The sequence below is a fragment of the Gadus morhua genome, chromosome 19, assembly GCF_902167405.1.
Source record: "Gadus morhua chromosome 19, gadMor3.0, whole genome shotgun sequence".
In the NCBI taxonomy this organism is placed as follows: Eukaryota; Metazoa; Chordata; class Actinopteri; order Gadiformes; family Gadidae; genus Gadus; species Gadus morhua.
Window position 1 is genome coordinate 10308030 of NC_044066.1, and position 21447 is coordinate 10329476.

At 45.6% G+C, this 21447-nt stretch overlaps 1 protein-coding gene across 5 annotated transcripts in view; it reads right to left on the bottom strand.

Annotated features, from left to right (window-relative positions):
- The window catches only part of pitpnm2 (phosphatidylinositol transfer protein, membrane-associated 2), a 40012-nt gene that overhangs the window by 13811 nt on the left and 4754 nt on the right, over nt 1-21447 (bottom strand). The window contains exons 2-11 of one of the 5 annotated variants that reach the window (XM_030341424.1): nt 18071-18254; nt 14619-14861; nt 6047-6261; nt 5452-5573; nt 5080-5313; nt 2851-3270; nt 1868-1966; nt 1304-1399; nt 831-895; nt 351-441 (exon numbers count right to left, since the gene is read on the bottom strand). In XM_030341424.1, coding sequence (XP_030197284.1) covers nt 351-441; nt 831-895; nt 1304-1399; nt 1868-1966; nt 2851-3270; nt 5080-5313; nt 5452-5573; nt 6047-6261; nt 14619-14696 — 1420 coding nt within the window. In that variant the 5' untranslated portion in view covers nt 14697-14861; nt 18071-18254. Of the gene's footprint in view, nt 1-350; nt 442-830; nt 896-1303; nt 1400-1867; nt 1967-2850; nt 3271-5079; nt 5314-5451; nt 5574-6046; nt 6262-14618; nt 14862-14961; nt 15198-18070; nt 18386-21447 lie in introns of those variants that run through there. The other 4 variants (XM_030341427.1, XM_030341428.1, XM_030341425.1 and 1 more) reach the window with 4 other exon arrangements.

A 21447-nucleotide genomic window follows, 5' to 3' on the forward strand; every position in this document is an offset into this window, starting at 1 on the left:
AATACGATTATATCATTATATGAAGTTAGGCTATAGTATACCTATGTGAAATTTCCTAAAAGCTATTAAAGCAAAGCCGTCTTCCATATTGATATCGTGTTTTACAATAATGTGTGTTGCTGATACAATCCGAATCTCCCCTATTGGATGATAAAGTCCCAATCTGATCTGATCTAATCAATACATGTTTATAGTCTTGCAGTATCTAACAGTATATAGTATACAAAACAAAGTTTTTATTAGCCTAAGTTTTTACAGTAGTACAACTCTCTTCAGTCTTCTCAATATGGCAGAGGAACGCCAAACAAACAACCCATGATGCATTTTGATGTACAACCCCAATAGGATACCAGAGCCGGAGTCCAAAATGTTTCCTCCATGCAGAACGAGAATGAGGACATGAGTCTTGGAAGGCTGCCGACACTGCTGGGAACATCCATCCTGAGAGAGGGTGCAAGAGAGAGTGCGAGAGAGAGAGAGAGAGCGAGAGAGAGAGCGCGAGAGAGAGAGAGAGAGAGCGCGAGAGAGTGCGAGAGAGAGAGAGAGAGAGAGAGAGAGAGAGAGAGAGAGAGAGATGGAGAGAGAAGGAAAGAAAAAGCATGATCACGAGAGAAAGAATGAGGAGGGGAGAGAGATCGATGAGAGAAAAATGGGAGGAAGAGGGAACAGGAATGAGGGATGGAGAAAAAACTTTTCTCATTGCTCATATAAGTACATAGTCGTACTCAAATACAAAGACACATAATATATAGTACATACAATGATAACCCATTGAACACATTTTCAGTATTATTTGAAGAATGCACATTTATAATACTTTCTAGTTGTACCTCCATCTGTGAGTCCTCGTTGCTCATGACTGTGTACTCCCCACCAGATTCCTGATACAAAGTTTCTGTAAAACAAAAAGAGAGTTGTGTTACATACGCATATAATTCACCATTAATACTTTAATGGTTGGGTAATGCTTTATTTCAAACTACTCCCATTTTAACAAGACCCAAGGCCAAAGAATGAAGCAAAATTATGAGGCGAGGAAAATGCAAAAGGTAATTAACTTAAGTGAATTGCCTTTTGTCTTTATTATTAGTTAAGTTATTAATAACCACAGGTAATTATAATGCTCCTTGGTGTGTGACGGAACATTGATGGTTTTATGAAGCCATCTATGTGTTATGTGGAAAACCTCCATGGAGCCTTTGCATACTAAACACACATTGAACTACATCACTGTAGTTTGATGTCTTTATGTCTACGTGATGTAGTCATAAGCCTGCGTGTACAGGTCTGTGTGAAGTCCCACCCTGTGCTTCGCTGGCCTCCATCTTGTCCATGAGGTCGTTGGAGTTCCACTTGCTGATCTGCTTGGCGAACATCTCGTCGTTGTCTGAGAAGTCTTCTGTCGAGAACGCAAACGGAGAATCAAACATACTGGAAAACACAACCCATGGACCCTTGAATGAATAGTGCATGTTTTATTTTTATTGAACTTTTAATAAACCAGGTAAATCCCATTGAGATTAAAAATCTATTTTTCAAGGGAGACCTGGCCAAGACAGGCAGCAGCATACATGCTGATAAATACATGTTTTAACCCCCTCAAAGAAATTGTTAAATAAACTCCAGTAGAATATCACAACGCAACAGTTTTAAGAGTGTCTGGATCTGTAATATGCTCATTTTAATACCGCCACCTAAAACTAAGAAAGTCTGCGGTTTGACGCATAGTAGCCAGAGGCTTATCTGATAGCAATTTTTGTCATGGTGGTTGTAGCATGAATAGTACTATGATCAGTTCGACCAGTTGTAGTTATGGCAGCAGTAGTATAGGATAACTATGACCGTTCCGGGGTGTGTGTGTGTTTACCGTGTGCGTCAAAGAACTCGTCCTCGTCCGTGCTGTCGTCAGAGTCCCGGGCGATGCTCTGCATCCGCCACTCAGAGATGCTCTGGTGGGAGGGGCTACCTGTACACACAGCAACGCCATTGGTCAGTTCAACACTCACTCCAGGTGTGGATGCATTTGGACAGCAGATGAAAATAACGTCTTTGAGACGGTCACTGTGGGTATTAAGGTCAGAAAAGCCAATGTCATATTGTCTTATATGCTTCCATATTGGAGTTTTCTGGATGTTGTGTGCTTATCAATATACATTTTGACCATGTGAATGAGGCTGCAGTTCAGGTTTATAAGTGGCTCCATGGGATAATGCCTTGTACTGGTGATCCTTAGGTTGAGAGTTTAATCCCAATTAGAGCGTTATGAACAAGCTGAACATGACATTCGGCCATTGCCCTGCAGCTCACCTGAAAGCCGAGGCCCAGTATTGCATTAAGTGGAACATCTTTCCTTCATAATTATGTGTCATATTTATATATCTTCCATTAGTGTGTTCTTGACTTTTAATTTTGCTCGGCCCCGTTAATCACCGCTTGCGGTTATATTTCTACTTGTATCTCGTAATAAATTTACTTGACTCCCTTGACTTCGTCCCTACTCTCCAGGTCCAGACAAGGAATTTGGACCGTGAGAGAATAAATAGAGAATAAAATGAAATACAATTTTATGTGTATACATATATATAATATAATATATTTTATACATAAAAAATATTTTTTTTTCATTTAAATAGCAGTTTTGAAGCCCTTTACACAGTGAATGTTTGTGTGGTTGTGTGTGTGTGTGTGTGTGTGTGTGTGTGTGTGTGTGTGTGTGTGTGTGTGTGTGTGTGTGTGTGTGTGTGTGTGTGTGTGCAAGTGTGTGTGCGTGTGTGTGTGTGTGCGTGTGTGTGTGTGTGTGTGTGTCTGCGTGTGTCCGTGCGTGTGTCCGTGCGTGTGTGTGGCCCTCACCTCCTCTCTTGGAGGACCGGTTGGAGGACCGGGACGAGGTGGACCACTGCTTGGTCAGCTCCCCCCTGGCCTCCCCCTCTTCCCCCCCCTGCCCCTCCGCCCCCTCGGCCACCCCCGCCGCCGCCGCCTCCCCGCCCCCCCCCTGCTCCGGGCCCTCCTGGCCCCCCTCCTGGTGGTGGTGGTGGTTGTGGCGGTGGTGGTGCGAGGAGGAGGAGGAGGTGGAGGAGGAGCCGTTGGCCTCGGCCGCGGGCCCCCCGGCCCCCGAGGCCTCCTCCCCCTGGCTGTACTGGGCCATCTTGCGGGCCAGGGCCAGCTGGGTCTCCAGCTCCAGCTGGCGGATGTCCTCGATGGTCAGGCCGTACCACTCGTCCTGCCAGCACCAGGCCTGCCGGTGGGCCCGCACCATCACCTTACGCAGCCCTGCAGGGGGTCGGATGGACACACAGCAACACCCTGTTAAAGCTGCACTATGTCACTGTAACACACTGTTAAAGCTGCCCTATGTCACTCTAACACACTATTAAAGCTGCACTATGTTACTCTAAGACCCTGTTAAAGCTGCACTATGTCACTGTAACACACTGTTAAAGCTGCACTATGTCACTGTAACACCCTGTTAAAGCTGCACCAGGTCACAAAAATAATATTCTAAAGGTTTATTTTTACAATCTTATGCTTTATTATAGAGTGAGATAGAGAGGGGGGTATGGGAAACAGAGGGGAGGACATGCAGCAAAGGACCCCGGGCAGGAATCGAACCCGGGTCATTGCGATCAGGACTGAGCCTGTATGGGACGCGTTCTACCCGGTGAGGCACCAGGGCACCCCCCAATATGTCACTTTTTATACTGCAGCTATTTACTCTGCATTAAAATATGGAAGCGAGGACGTGGCTGAGGAATAAAACGTGTCCATGCAGGAGCTGGTCCATCCAGGGGATTGTTCTTTATCAATCGTTTTCCTCTGGTACTTTTCTCAGAGGAGGAGATGTTTCTACTTTACTTCCCACTGGATTGTGCAAAGGCCAAGAGAGCAACAGCGTCACTTAGCTATTTGATTGGCTGGAGGCAAGGCCACGCCCATGTTTGGAAATGGAAACCCAGCCACGGCCAGAATGATATTCATTGCGAAATACAAAATTGGATAACTAGACTGTCTCACAATGGTCGTTCGTACCTCCAAACTGAAAATAGTCTGAACCCTCAAAAAAAACAATGAAATGAAACCTGCTAATAACAAGCAGAAAAGCACAAAAACACCTGAAATTAAATCTAAAATAAAACCTAAAATGACCTCAAGCTCCGACAGCTTTAGTAGGTGGAACAATAGGAACAGGGGGGGGGGGGAGAGGTTACATCATGATATTCATCAGGGAAGATGTCTAGCAGGACAGGTGAATATATGAATCGATTGGAAGCCCAACAAACAGACAAACAACCGGGGAACCAAATGAACACTAACACAGGATATGGAGAAATCTACTATTCATGTTGATACAAATGATACATTAAGAGACGAGACGGAGACGGCGGGAGAGAGGCAGAGCGAGGGAAGGGAGAAGGGCAGAGCCAAAGATATATATAGAGAGAGGCAGACAGGGAGAGGCACGTGACCTAGCAATGTGTACGTTTCCCAAGCCAATAAAGCCTGCTTAATTGAATCGAGAGAGAAGAAGAAGAAGAAGAGAGAGAGCAGCAACAGGGTTTCATGGGAGCGGCTCTATTGATTAGACGGGGAAGTTAGACGGAGGGCCATCTCAGGAGAAGCCGCTGTGGGCTCATTAGGGTGTATGGAGATACGTGCTGGAGCAGAATGGGGTGGGTGCCTCCGACGTTACATAAACAACCTGTAGATCACTGCAATGAATACCAAGCAGCCGCGCACGGCGGGGAATTCATCCTCTCTGGCTCGTCCAAACGCCAGCCCCCCCCCCCCCCCCCCCCCCCTCTCTCTTCTCTCTGCTCCATTCAGCTCTGTTCTCTTGTTCTCCTCCTGTTTTAATTTAAAACCTGCATTGCAAATTGTCCTTCGGTGGACACAGACTCTGCAGACTGCTCTAGACGCTGTTCCTTATGTTCTGCTGATGCTAAGTTTATGTGTTGCATAGCAAGTATAGCAAGCCCCTGACCACACACAAGTGCATACATGCACATGCATACACACACACACACACACACACACACACACACACACACCCCCCAACAGTATATCAAACATTTCTTCACGTACCGACGTCGTGGATGAAGCGCTCTATCTTGGACTGCATGCCCCAGTATCTGAACTCCACCTTGCACAGCTTGTAGGCGCACATGACCGGGTTCTGGCCCGGGTTCTGGTTGATCTCCTCGATCCATTCGTCGGACAGCGGGCCCCGCCGGGTCTTCACCGACTGGTACAGCTTGGGGTCCTCCTCCACCAGGTACTCGTGTGGGGGGACGTAGTCCTTGACGATGTCTATGGGGTCTGGAGGGGGAACAGTCACACACGGGTTTAAGGTATGTAGGATAGCAACGCAGGTCGGTGTGTATGCGTGTGCGTGTGCGTGTGTGCGTGTGTGTGTGCGTGTGCATGCATGTGTGTGTGTGTGTGTTATCTCCTCACCCACGGTCCTTTGTCTCTTCTCGGCCGAGGACAGGTTGAAGACATCGCCTGTGTTCCCGGTGTCTGGTTTGTAGTGCGTCTCGATGTCGATGGAGAACTTCTCTACGAAGGGACAGGTGTACCTGAGGGCCAGAGCAGGGGGACACCGGTCAGGGGCCTAGCATCATGCTCTATGGTGAGGCCTTCACTGGGTACTAGGAAACCAGACAGCTTCAAATACACTGCAACAACTCTGTGTGTAGGGGTAGCTGTGTGTGTGTGTGTGTGTGTGTGTGTGTGTGTGTGTGTGTGTGTGTGTGTGTGTGTGTGTGTGTGTGTGTGTGTGTGTGTGTGTGTGTGTGTGTGTGTGTGTGTGTGTGTGTGTTCAACCCCACACTTGAGGCGTGTGTATTGGTAGTTTAATGTGTGTGTGGGTGTGTATGTGTCTATGTGTGTCTTTTCAAGTGTATGTGCTCCTTCTCCCCGTGTGTATAGGGGTAGGTGTGTGTGTGTGTGTGTGTGTGTGTGTGTGTGTGTGTGTGTGTGTGTGTGTGTGTGTGTGTGTGTGTGTGTGTGTGTGTGTGTTTGTGTGTGTGTGTGCATGGCTCCTACTCACCGGGTGCGTGTGTAGGGGTAGGCGTTCCAGGACTCCTCCTCCACGCGCAGGGCGGCCTGGGGCAGGATGGAGCAGAACCAGGAGGGGATGTGCTTGCCGATGTGGTACACCTTGTGGGTGTACTGGCCCGTGCCCCCCGGCCCGTCCTCATACGGCTTGTTCTCCAGGATCTCCACCCCACTGCCCTCCCCACAGCTCTCCTCCCGGCTCTTCTTCTGCAGGGGGGGGGAGGGGGGGGGGGGGAGGACACAAAGATAGAGATGGGTTCATGTCATCATCTGTAACCTTTGCCTGATTTCGCCTTCTATGCTGATTCGATGGGTGAATTACGGAAGTGGAAATAGAGAGAGAGAGAGAGAGAGAGAGAGAGAGAGAGAGAGAGAGAGAGAGAGAGAGAGAGAGAGAGAGAGAGAGAGAAGGGGAAGGAGGAGAGACAACGTTTTGAGAGAGATACCGGTAAGTGATTAATGAGTATTAGTGAGTAATCGCTGTTGTAACATTTATCTTAATAGGATACTCTCACTAGAGTTAAAACACAGGTCTAAGGCACAAGACACAGAACTTGCGCATCTTTATAAAAAAGGATTTACACACACACACCCCATCCCGCCTGGCCGACACACGCACGCACACACACATACACACCCACACACGCACACACACACACACACAACAGGCGAGGCTAAGAAGAAAGCAGGAAGCGTGGTTCAAATGCTCTAATGAACCTCCCGTCCTCTTTCAGGTCCTCTTATTTCATCCCCCAACCTCCCCTCCTCCCTCCTGTCCCCCTCATCATCCATCCTCCTTTTATCCCCTCATCCTTGTAACAGGATGCAGTGAATTCACATCAGACACTACCTCCGGTGATCAATAGTATGGGGGTATGGATCATAATACAACTCTCAACCCCTCTGTGTATGTGTTTGTGAGAGAGAGAGAGAGAGAGAGAGAGAGAGAGAGAGAGAGAGAGAGAGAGAGAGAGAGAGAGAGAGAGAGAGAGAGAGAGAGAGAGAGAGAGAGAGAGAGAGAGAGAGAGAGAGAGAGAGAGAGAGAGAGAGAGAGAAAGAAAGAAAGAAAGAAAGAGAGAGAGAGAGAGAGAGAGAGAGAGAGAGAGAGAGAGAGAGAGAGAGAGAGAGAGAGAGAGAGAGAGACAATAGAGGGAGAGTCAGACAGAGGGAGAGACAGAGAGAAAGGAAAAGTCTGAGAGAGAGAGAGAGAGAGAGAGAGACTTTATTTTCCAACAGGCAGCAGATGGTGGCGCACCACAGATCCTGTAAGTCACTGCTAAGCATTAGCCCGTTGTCTCACGGAGACCCACGGATTAACACACAAACACACGCGCACACACATATGCACACACACACGCAAACACACGCCCACACACATGCACACACACACACAGAGCTCCTGTGTGTGTGTGCAGCAATGAAACAGTATTTTAACAAGCACTGGTTCACCCCCCCGCCCAGTACTCTGGGTGTGGAGACTAGCTCATTGCAGGCAAGATTTACAGACAGGTACCTTTGTTTTCTGTTAGAATGCTCCGGAATGGACGCTGTGATTCATTTATATGACCACTGAACTCCCCCTTAGACTGCAGATGAAATATGTAATCGGATATTGAATATGCTTCGTGATTCAATTGAAATCGAGCTGTGAAAGCAATCCACAGCGCGCAATGTGCATAATGCCGTTTGGTTTTTGTATGTTTTATAAGAACTAGGTTATGAGAAGTAACACGATTTTACTGATAATAATTTAAAATGACAGACATTAAACTTGGCTAACATCTTTGCAAATTAGTTCCATCTTATGTTTTACTACAGACTATTTCAAGAAAAGACAACAATACAAATGAATAAAACGCAATCATTAAAAAAACGACATTATATCCTCGCAGCCAGTGAATCAAAACACGCTTATAAACTGCGCATTTATAAACGCACGACTTACAGATACTAAGGAGGAGGCAATCGCACCTTTTGAATGCAAATAAACCACCACCACCTCCACCACCACCACCACCATCACCACCACCTCCTCCTCCTCCACCAACTCCTCCTCCTCCAACACCACCAACACCATCATCATTAATGTCGTTGCCGGTGGGGTCAGGAATAGACATCCAGATTAGATACGGCCGTTCGATATCCGAAGGGCCGCGGGGGAGGCGACGGAGGTGATGAAGGTTGCAGGAGGAAAACAGCTGTAAAATTGGTCTAATCGAGCAGGTAATTTCATTTAGCAGCCGTGCTAAGATCCTCCTCCCTCAACGCTCTGCGGTTGAAGGGGACATAAAACAAGTAAATAAGGAAAGAAGGAAATAAAGACACACGTAATGAGGACGATGTATTTCCAATGTCTCGGGAAATATACCCGGTTCGGAGCTGTAGTGTCATTTCCAAAACGGGCCGTTGGACTACAGCAACACAGAAAGAGAAATTTAGGTCTACCACATTGTGATAGAGAGATAGACAGTGATAGACAGATGGACAGATAGACAGATAGAGAGATATGGAGACAGAAGGCTTAAGAATAGGGCTCCCAGTGGGTCCCTTTGAAGAATATGGTTAATGAGAAAGCTGTCCAGCCCAGGTATATAATATGTGTAAAACAAGAATATAAAAATATTACAAAAATAATCAATCATTTATATGATATTCTCATATTTGATTATAAAGTGCAATGTCTGTTCTTGACCGACATTTTAACTGTTATTAAACTGTTCTGTTAACTTTATTATTATAAAAACCTGAATTGAATTTCTGCAGTGGTTGATTTCTTGTACCGCTGTGTTTTATGTCTCACTGATTCGTCCACCCTTTTTTTATGACGAACGCAAACGGGGACACCTGAGATATTCACGGGTGAGTACATTGATATCCCGGTCTTCTTCGCTTCACTGACGTTCAATTCTCTTACCTCGCACTTTGAATGGTGACTGCTTCGCAAGAGCGCGTTCACAAGCTCGGACATGAAAACAGATTTAAACAAAGCCCGACATAACCTTGCTGAAATGCCTTGGAATGCTACTTTGCCCTGCGACTGGAGGAGAAACCATCAATCATATGACATGGTGTCAAACCAGTAGAAACATAGTGGAGTCAAACCACACATTATTTGAAACAAATAACCATAAAAATCTGCCACTGCATCTTGAAAAGGAAATAGAAGAAATTAAGGATGAATATTGAATAATGTAATATTAATTTGAATGTGGTAATATTCATTTGAATATTGTTATATTCAAATGGGACAAACAAACCCAAACAATTAGTTTTGTATCTCTAAACTGCTTGATGGTCTTTTCCAAAAATGTTCCACTGCTGCCATTACATTTGGGAGGCAAATGTCAATAAAATATTATTTTCTGTAATATTATTTCTGTGAAACAGCGTACTTTGTTTGTTTTTGAGGCCTGAGGTCTGTATAAATTTAATCGATCAAATCTCTCGATTGTTCATCACCTCCTAAGCAATCATGGTACATTTATATAGCATTGTCACTATCAATCCTTTTATTATACTGTTAATGATATTCAATAGCAGTTGTGTTTAAAATACCCAGACCACTAATGAAAAGTGAATCTATATGTAACCTATTTAACCTGCTGTCTCCTTCACAATTACACTGAATTGTTTTGTACAATCAGGCGTTTCTGTGTCTCAGCAGTTCAGGAGACGTGTGAGAGGCCGATTAGTAGTTTTAGTGGAAGAGAAAGGCTGCACTAGCATTTCTTCTTTTAGCACTGTTCATCTACAGGTGTCAGCAATGACACACACACACACACACACACACACACACACACACACACACACACACACACACACACACACACACACACACACACACACACACACACACACACACACACACACACACACACACACGCCCACACACTCACCCTGTACCAGTCATTTGGGCAAAGCCCAAGGGCCCACATGTCAGTAGGGGCCCTCTAGAGTAAATACAGTAAGAACCCTGCGAGTTATGACTCAAAAATCTATTTTCACCACACTCACACACAAACACACACTCACACGCACACGCACACGCTCACCCAGAAAGAAAAAAGATTTGAAAGAAAGTGAGCAAGAGAGAAGGAACAAAAAAGAAAAAGAACGGATGAGGAGAATAAAGAAGGAGCTGACGGAATAAGGACAGAACAAGAGTGGTACAGGAGGCCGGGAGGCCCGGGGCTCACCGCAGACGTCCGGGCGCGTAGTGCGGACCGGACGCCACCAGGAGAATCCTAATGGTGCCGCCTGGTGGCACGACACGTTCCTCTGTACAGCGCGAGGCTGAGCCCCGGCCTGAATAATGTATGCGGCTCTGGGAGCAGAAACCATTGGACCAGTGGCCCAGACGACACCCCGTCGGTAGGCCAGGGGCCCTGGTGGAGCAGCGGGGGTCCCACCGCCAACAGAACCTACACCTGGTTCCACCACCTCCGGTGGGCACATGCATACACGCGTGTTTGCACGCACGCACAATCTCAGTGATCAGGGTTTTACCGGTTGGCGTTGAAACACAATCGCTTTTTTGATAGAGAAGGAAGGCTGGATGTTTTTTGCCGTGTACATTCCACTACTCTTATTGTGTGTATCGATGAATCCCTGTAGGTTTTATTCTTGTTTTGTTTTGTTTTGACTTCAGTGATATTGGTAGCTCTGCTGGGGATTGTATGTGGTACGTACAGGTTCATGGACGCCTAACCAACTCATTCGCAGTTCACATTGCAGTATGAACTGTCTGTGAAATTGCAGTTCCTCTTGGGGGACAACAAATAACTATCTATCAAGTACTAGCATATAAACAGTATAGTACATCAAATGACGCCCATGGTATCGGATATTGGAAGTTAATTAAATTAACAACAAAATAAGATGGAAATGTTGCAGCTTTCTCTCTCTCTATCCCTCTCTCTCTCTCTCTCCCTCTCCCACCCTCTCTCTTTCTCTCTAATGATGGCAGCTCCTGCCATGCGGTGGCTGATGTCACCCGTTGCCATGACAGCCAGCACTCAAGTGTGACGCTGAGGAGGAGGGTTCTAGCATTGTGCGTGTGTGTGTGTGCGTGTGTGTGTGTGTGTATGCGTGTGTGTGTTGTCCATTTATTCCCTCCTCTCTTGTGGCTTTGCCCTGAACATGTTTTTTTGTCACTATTTTTCGTCTCATGTGTCTTGAAAAACACACAGACTGAAATGTCAAAATTACCATTAAAAGGCCAAACGTCCAACCCCCAAACTAATCACTGGTCTCTGCTAAAAGGAAATATGTTTTCACATCCATTTCCCTGAACATTTCCTTTTCAGTTTCTCTACATTTGAAACTAACGACAAAAATGACCTGAATCTGTAGTTGGGTGACAGATAGGTCAATCTTCCTAAGGCGTTTTGAGAACGATAGAAACTGTGTTCAAGCACTATTTCGGTTGCTATTACTAGTGTTATTGATATTGATATTAAAAGGTGCTGCAAGCGATGTTTGTTCATCAGCCATCACTGATACAGAGTGTTTGTTCAGAGCGTTTGTTCAGTAACATCAGAGTTACTGACCGCTAACATGAGTCTCTGAAAACACGGTTTCTGTTATCTTGTCCCAGGATGTTGTGTGACTCCAGACAGGAGTCATGCAAGACCCGCTGTTATGGTGAAATGCGGGGGGCAGGGGTCACTTAAAAAATGGACAGGAAGATAGCCAAAACAACGACATAAATTACAGCTATTAATATGCTCTTTATTACCCAGAGAGACTAACAATATAGTTTCTGAGGTCTCGGCCATCAGCCAACAGCAACCCTCACCTTCCAGTCAGAGGTTGATGCTGATAAACAGCTCATGTTCCATCGCTGTGAATCAATAAAAACATGGGAGTCATCCCTGAGTAAAATAATGGGCACATAGAGGATGGACCCTCTAAAAAACCTCCTTCAAAGACCCTTATTTCACCACCAAGGGCTGAGGGTGTGTTGTGATCTGTAGCCATTTAAAAGTGTACTCATTTCTAGTGAATGAAACACAACTCATCACTATGATATTACTCAGCCATTGATTCAACCTGTAAGAATCAATGGTACTACTCGCTTAAAAATATATGTGACATTTTCGGACGTAGTAGCATGATACCATATAAATAAACATTGATTATTTTGAGGGAGAATTGCCCTGCATAGAATGACTACATTTTTTTATATACATTTTATTTTGTAGGTGACTGTGGTATAATCGCAATATTACACTAGAAAGGTGAGCTTTACCGTCATCACTGATACGACAGTGATGAGGTTAGGACCGAAACGCTTGCCCCAAGTTCCCCAAGCAAGCGTTGCTGAATTGCTCCTGTGATCAGCAGTATCACCCTCTTGAGGGACGATGCTTACATCACTCTCTCACACCTGGGCCTCCAGTCAGGAGCCCTTTATTGATCTGCTGCATCTCATTAACCACTGTTAACCACTGCTTATGCAACCATTGATGAATTAATAAATGCACCAAAGAACGAATCATGGAATGAATCAACCAATCCGTAGAACTCGGGCTTCTTTCTCTGGCGTCTCAGTGGCGGCAGCATGTGAGGTGTTATGTTGCAGCACAGCGTGGAGTGCTGATACAGTGAACTCACATCAGCAAAGAGCAGGCCTGACGGAAAGGGCCCAGCCATAGGCTCGCCCAACATTGGACAGCACACGCTGAATAAAATAACAAATATAATCAATCAATGAGTGATCTATGTCAAGTAACAAGGCCAGTTTAGAGAGCGGTACTTAATAAATATAGATTTTAAGAGGAAGACAGCTTCTTCATTCTTCATAAGAAACCGTATAAATTACCATAACATATGGTATTACCTATTCATTAATATATGATCGTATACATTCCTTCCAGAATCTTTAATTTCACATTGAGATATGAAAACCATTATTTCAGTTACTGTGAATATTCTGGTCTACCTCGGTCATATCATGCTACTGTGCCAAAATATCTCTCTCTCTCTCTCTCTCCCCCCCCTCCCTCTCTCTCTCTCCCTCCCCCTCCCCCTCTCCCTCTCTCTCTCTCTCTCTCTCTCTCTCTCTCTCTCTCTCTCTCTCTCTCTCTCTCCCCCTCTCCCCCCCCTCTCTCTCCCTCTCCCCCCCCTCTCTCCCTCTCTCTCTCTCTCTCTCTCTCTCTCTCTCTCTCTCTCTCTCTCTCTCTCTCTCTCTCTCTCTCTCTCTCTCTCTCTCTCTCTCTCTCTCTCTCTCTCTCTCTCTCTCTCTCTCTCTCTCTCTCTCTGTCACAAACGGACACTTTTTAAAAGGGATTTAAATGGCTCAGGTGCAGGAGCTCTAGAGAGCAATGGGGGGTTGACGGTTCAATCTCTATCCTCATCCTGGTACTGGGGAGTCCTTGGGTAATAATAACCTCTAGTCTGTGCTCCTCTGCTGGAAGCCTGGGGTCGGAGAGGGGGCGCGAGGGGACATGTGTTGGAGGTACAGCAGGTGCCTTTACTGTGAAGTGCTTTGAGCAGCCGCCGCAGTGGTTATGAAACAAAGTAGTGTGGTCAATCTCTTCAAACTTAAAGTTCTCCTGCTCTGGTCCGAAAAAGTTAAGCATTTTATCGAATGTTGAATAGAGTTTGACAACTTTTGGGTGAATCCTTAACTTTAATTGTAAACATATCGAAATCATATTCATAATTAATAACAATTCTCTTAATAATTACATCATATATTACAAGGGTATTTATACATCATATATTAAGGAAATTCCTTTTGTGCCGGCTGTGTTCTGCTAGAGGCCACTCAATTCCAACCACTGCACCTTTAAATATTTAATCCTCAAGAGCGATTCAACTGAATGCGTATGCAAATGTCCATGCGCAAGACTGGCTGTTTATGCGTGACCTTATGTAACACGACGACTACCCACAGGCTGACATGTGCAACCTGCGGCCCGTGTGGTGAACTCTACATCGCCGTGACGACCCTGACCGCCCCTTCCCCTTTGCACTACACAGACGCACGCACGCACAAACACACACACATGCACGACGCACGCACAAAGACGCACACACACACACACACACACACACACACACACACAGGATACGGGTCATTAGCCCATATGGATCGATTCCCTACTCAGGGATTCAACGGGTCTGTCCACCTGACCCAATACTCCTGCAACGTCTACTTCCAATTCCCGACAAAAGGAAATAAAAACGTACTCGTTCACAATGCTATATTACTATATGAGACAAAGTACTAAACTATAATAATAAAAGTGAAAGTACATTTAGGACTCAAAGACCGAGACCAACATAACAACCTTTCCCCTGGAGCACCCTCACTGCTCACTAGTATTTTGTCATTTACCACACATTTTTTATCCGTTCATCATTATCTACTTAACAGAATGTCAGTGGGATGGTAGGGGTAAGGGGCATTGTGTTCAATAATACCTCCAGGTAAACCCTGGACCTGGAGAGGTTGGAACACAGGACCTTTACTTTGGTCGCGTCCCACGTGACACCCTGATGTCGAGCTAGAGGTGCAGGGCGGGGGGGTGGGGTGGGGGTGGGGGGGGGTGTCTCACCTGGATCATGTACAGCTGGGCGATGCGATACTCGTCCACGCTCATGGGCATGGGGATGCGGTACTCCTTCACCAGCATGGCTGCGCTTGCGTGTGTGTGTGTGTGTGCGCACGCACGTGTGTGTGTGTGTTTGTGTGTGTGTTTGCGTTAGGTAGAAGGCTCCAGTGGCAGGGCTGTGTGCTAGCCTAGCAGCGTGTTCAGACGCTTAGCCGCTAGCATGCTAGACGCCGTCGCCATTCACACCTGTTCAGGAGACACAGAAGAGAGAGGGGAAAACACAGGGGATTAGATTAGTCCTGAGGAGTATATCGGGTGATTTGTAGATCTGTAATTAACAACACACCTGTACGACAACAACAACAGCGTCAGCAGCAACAGCTAGGGCGTTTTCGACAGTGATAGCTGTTAGCCCGAAAGTCGCTGAAGAGCTACGAGAGTAGAATTAAGCCTGTTTCTCTTATGGATTAAACCCACCATGTGTATGTGTTTGTGACTGTGTGTGTGTGTCCGTGTGTGTGTGTGTGCGTCTGTGCGCTGCATGGCCCCAGTCTTCCTCCAGATCAATTACAAGGTAATCCCATGACCCAGCAACCTCCCCCACCCCACCCTCGCTCCTCTTTCCTAATGCCTAGGCAACCCAGATCTCTCTCTCTCTCTCTCTCTCTCTCTCTCTCTCTCTCTCTCTCTCTCTCTCTCTCTCTCTCTCTCTCTCTCTCTCTCTCTCTCTCTCTCTCTCTCTCTCTCTCTCTCTCTCTCTCTCTCTCTCTCTCTCTCTCTCTCTCTCTCTCTCTCTCTCATTCTGCAGAGAATTGTCCAGTTTGGTGCTAATATCCAACATGTGTGTGTGTGCAGTGCATCCTTGTTGTTCTATGCTTGTGGGGACAGAGTACTCCGCTTGCACACACCCCATGTGGGCCAAGCCGCAGACAGGAACTGACTACTTGGTTAGACCACGTCCTGCGTAGTTCCGGCCCCTCATTTAACCTTTGTTGGGGGCATGCATCCTCCATTAAGAGGGTATTTTGTACAGTCCTTCCTTATTATCACCCACCACCTGGTGGTTGTACCTCCAGTATTTTGTGTATACACTCAGTGAGTAGTAATAATCCCCAGCTAGTGCTGGGTAATCCTGGTTCCTGTCTGTTTTCGAGAGTCTACTAAAGGGAAAGACTTGGAAAAAAGCTCTCTGCACGACACAGTATAAAAGAAGGAACTGCTATACAATCTCTCAAATAAAATGAAATACAATCCTTGTCCTCATCCATCTTTAGACTTGCCTCCTCGACACCACCTTCACCGACAGGCTAAAGGCGGTCAATTCCTTTGATGAGGGTACCTTCATCGTCCCATGATTAAAATGAGACATTTTAGACAGGCTGCAAATAATGGTAATGAAGGGTCATTGCACTATATTACAATTTCCACCGTACATAACAAGTGGCGATTGCAACATTAAGCGACAAACTGTTGCTGTAGATCTAGCAATCCATCCATCCACGCCCCACTAATGCGTGCTCCTCACCTCGTCCTGAATCCTCCCTCACCACCCAAACCACATCCTCCCCACTCCACCACAAGGAGGAGATAGTGCAAAGTGTTTGAGGGCAACAAATGGATGCACCTTATTTTGAGTCATCTTTTCGCTTTTGTTTTACTTTTGTAATTTTTTATGTAAAGCGTCTTTGGGTACTAAGAAAAACGCCATATGATTGCAATGCATTATTATAATGACCTTATTCAGCTTCATGGCTAGAGAATGAAATTGGACACTCTCTGTCAAGAGACTCAGTATGCCATGAGAAAAAGGACCAGGGATAACAGCATTATATGAGAGCAAATTGTAGCCATCTAAATATCCTAGATCGTACACTGTGGACCCTGAATCTATCGTCTGGGATCAATACAGTATTGTCCTATCTTATCTTACTCAGATGAACTGGTGCTTTTTTTCACCAAGGCCCTCCTATTAGGCTATGACGCCCTGGCTTATCAGTACAACTTCTAGGTTACATATTTGCATGGTTCCTCTTTGATCCCTCGTAATATTTTTATTACGGATGATTTCGCTCTTTTCAATTTGTTTGTTCAACTGGCGGCCATCTTGGGTCTAAAAGCTAGTGGGGTGATGGAATTGACTGTGGCATTCACTTCCCCTTGCCGGCAGGTACCCAATAAAAGTAACAGCACAACAGTGTGATAGTGGATAACTGTTTAATTACATTGCTGACTTCCCATTAATGACAAAATAGTATTTTTTTGTTTTCTTTGCATACAGAGTACAAAGTGATGCTCTGCAATCTGTGCATGCTTTTTTTTACTTGTTTCCTGCCATGATGTCAGAAAATCAATATCGCTAAATCAATATCAAGATCTCTCGAGAACACAACTAATTTCCCAACCGTTATGCTAAAAGCCCAACGAGTGCCAAATGATATCACAACCCAAGTACCCCTAAGGCATCGGATAAACCTCTTGTGACGCCAAAACGTCTCCATTCGTGTACATGCTAAATAAATCAGTCAGTCATCACAACCTAAGATTCATTCTTCATCTGCATTTCAGCACATTTGTCGTAAATGTCCGGGGCGGAATCAATGTATGATCATTAGTACAAACATGTTGTCTGATGAAATTTAGACCAAGAAATGTGGCCGTACGTACCCAAACGCAGCCCTCCCCAGAGGCTCCCTAGTTTCCACCGCCCCGCTGACCAGAGCCACATACCCCACTGTGCCACCTCATTACTCATCAATTCTAATGCAACCAACGACGTCTGAAAGGCTCTGTCTGATTGGGTCTGATTGGATCGTGAGGCCGGTCCCTGCCAACGTGGCTTCATCAATGTGTTGTACAGCAAAAATATCAAAACAAACGCTGCGATTTACATAACAAACGTGGCGTGCATGTTTAGTTCCGAGTCGTGATTGCTAGATTGGAAATGATCTTCGAGATGCATAGGCTTAAGTGTGACGGATTATTGATTCATTTATTTATCTATCTTTACAGATCAACCCTCCTCATGACAGTAGACCGAGTTCAACCTAAATATCTCCACACATTGCACAGCCTAACGCACCGCATCTCCTATTAAACAACACCATCTAATACACGAGACTGACAGCGACTAACCTCCCCGTGAAGCCCTGTGTATAAGCTACCAAACATTACATTACAATTACATCACCATCGCCCTCGCCACCGGCCCCACCACACCAATTCATCCACCAGCACCACCCGGTTGTCCCGGCTGGAGTAAGATGCACCTTAAAGTCCACATCCATCCCCACTGACACTCTCTAACTATAGGCTTGCCATCCTTCACTAGATGATTGAGAGACCTGTCTGGCAAAGCGAGGCAGAGTACAAAACAACCCTCCACTGTGGGCATGTCCACACTCAGCAACCTAACAGTCGACACGGTGTACAGCAAACCCATGCACAAAGATCTTTACCTTGCTGATGGAACAATCGCGGCTAGCACATCGCTATGATTCCCATCCGTTGGGGAGAATTCCGGTTCCGCGTTCCATGTGCATGTGGGCTAGCAGTCGCGACATTCTAGAAGCCCCATCCCGGCGAGATGGTCCTGTGATGTCCTTTCTCCAGCACCAATTGGCTAACGGAACTGCAGCTACACTGTTAAGACACACATACACAGAGGTTGGCAGGTTTTTTAAATCCTTACTGTGAAACCAGAGCAGGTATCGACTGTCTCTCTCTCTGCTTCTCCCTTCCTTCCTCTCTTCTCCACCCACCTCTTCTCTTTTTTTGGTCCGGTCCCCCCCCCCCCCCCATCATCATCATCTCCCTGCGTCTCCACCTCCCGACCGGCCGAGGAGGCTCTGTTACCATGGCGATGCATGAGGCTGTGCCCCGATTGGTGGAGCCCGCTGTGATGCAACGGTTAATGGTACAGCCCCGCTCATACATGGATGTTACCGCGGTCTGACCCCACCCCTTCCTTCTCTCCCCACCACCCTTTTCTCTGTCTTTCTTTTTGCCGTTTCCCATTCCCCTGCCACTTTTGTTTTATTTCAGTAGTCTGTTATTCTGAGCATCGCAGGTATTACAGCACCATACCGAAATCCATACAAAACAAACAAATAAACCAGGAAGCTAAATCAGAATGATATAATCCACTGTCAGGAACTCTACACAATACAAGTACAAACACAATTTGATGTCTTCCAAAATAGGATCGTATTCTATTTTTAAAGGCTTGTAGGAGGACAGTTCGCTAGCTATAACCTGTATTATTACCTCAAGGAGAGATGAGTCGGCCCTCTGGATAACAGGCTATAAACACATCCACCTGAAAGACCGCGATTGGATGCCGCTCACCTGCATCGTCCGCCCATTTGACTGAGCGAGCAGCTGGTCCACGGCACCGGGGACTTTTCATTTGACTACCAAATGACGGATGAACGAGCTAGGTGTTCTGACGCCAAAATAAAAGCACCTCGCAAATGAGTTCGTTTAACATTCCGAAGTAGCAACAAACTGCTGTATTTCCTTGAATGCGGAACCTAGTGATCTATTGATGGGGCAAGTAACTGATAACATTCATCTAAAAACAACCCAAAAATGCACACGGAAACACGTATCAATAGCACCTTTATTTAATCGTATGCTCTATTAGACACCCGTTCTGTAAAAACACTTGGGTGGTGTGTTGTATGACCCGGCGTGGCCCGTGTGTGATGGCAGATGGAGGAAGCAGAAGAGGGCCCTTATTTTGTGACTCACACACACCCGTGCTCAGGATAACGGCGGTTTAATTACATTCATCCCGGCTCGTCTCGTGGGCTCCACGTTAAAAATACCCCGTTACCACCGACGGCGAGGCTCCGTCTGTCGAAGGTACCATGAACGCAGGGCTAGCTTTTAATTACATCCGAGCTGATGAAAAAAAACCGAGAAAATCAAAAAGATTAATATTTGTGTAATTATTTCGGCTTTATTGATTTACCGATTTTCCATTTTATTCATTGCCGGACGTTTACAGTTTAAATGGCTTCCATGTTTCTTTTTTCACTGGCCATTTGCTCCCTATTTTTGATGAACCATAAACCACAGGGAAGGACGACAGAATTGTCTTAAAAATATATAAAAATTCTCTGATTGATTCTCCTCCCCCAAATCCGTGAATGAGTCTGTCATCCATCCCACTCTCTCGCGCACACACACACACACACACACACACACACACACACACACACACACACACACACACACACACACACACACACACACACACACACACACACACACAGACTAATTTATCTGAGAATCAGCAGAACAGGCCTAACTGAATAAGCCTCATGCTCTTCCACATTATACTTAACACAGCAGGGGCAAACGGGAGGGACTCTGCCGCTGGTCCGGCCCTTAATGCGTCTGCTAATTTATGAGCCTGTCATCGGTAGGCAGTCCAGACGACCGGGAGTGGTTACACAAGCAGCGTCCGTGGGCTACGACTGAAGGCAGAATTCCGCAGTCAGCTCCCCCACCCTACGCACCGAGATGGCCGCTAGGGGAAGAAGGGCTGTAGGCTCTCAGGCTCTCGAGATTGGTTTGGTGGTTTGGTATAACATGGTTCCGTAGGGAATGTCAGGTGAAAACCCTTTTCGATGGCTCACAGACAGCAGGTACACAAACACAGCACACACACACACTCATTCAAACACTAACCCACGAAGTTGAAGATTTCGACATTTACTAATCAAGAGATGCCTTTGTAGCAAATAACAGGACATTTGAGAGGCATGCAATTAAGGGGCATTTAGGAGTTTGGGCATCATTCAGCCACTACCACGCAATCCTGTCCCTTGGGTTTTCTGTTAAAGTAGCCCTAAAAGTTTAGCCACTTACCACCGTATTAAGGACCACAGTCCTTACTTTACCTCCTTCGGATGAGGAATACAATATATGGAAAGACTACTCGATATCGGGTTGTGTATTGTAGCATACACAAAACATTACGGCAAACCACTAGATTAAAATGTATCCAAATACTATTCTGTCCTTGATAGCAAATAGTGCTCACATGTTCAGTTCATGAATTTAATCATTCTTCAATTTTGTCTTAATTTGATGTTCGTGTTATTGTACATGTAAAAAATCTTTTTGAAGAAGATTACTGAGTTATTTACAGACTCAAATAGAATAGAATAATTTAAAAACGGCAGTGTGGCCATAGAAAGGGAGTGAATGGTTTGTGATCTATCATAAATTGGACATAAAATTCTCTGCCACTCTGAGGGGAGATTACAGCGATGCATAAGGTCCAGTAGAAGGAACAGAACAGGCTATATTTAATCTCTTTCAGGACAGAAAAAGCACTACTGAGGTTCATAAAATGATTGGCATTTCTTTCTTTTTCAATAACGGAACTAAAATATTAACTTTCTCTGAGACAAATGTAGTATCTCACTACAGTATTCTGACTTAGGGCGGCAGGAAGACAACCATCCTACTCCTGATCATCTTTCATTGATTCAACATAAAGATTCTTCGCTTATATTTCTGAAACTAGAAGGACGTAACAAAAGAGTACATTTATCCACAAGTTCCATTCAAACTAGCATTTGTAAACAACAAATACAAAGTGCTTTACCTAGCTATACTACACCTTCACAAATTACTTTATCTCTTTACTTTACTCATCTCCAGGAAAACACGGTTAACTTATTTGCGGAATGGCGGTCAATGTGTTTCTCTGAACGGTTAGTGTTTTGTTTCCTGGGGTGGTCCAGAGAGAGAGAGAGAGAGGTAGAAAGATAGAGAGAGAAGGAGAGAGAGATACCTGTAGATCCTGTAGACCGGCAGG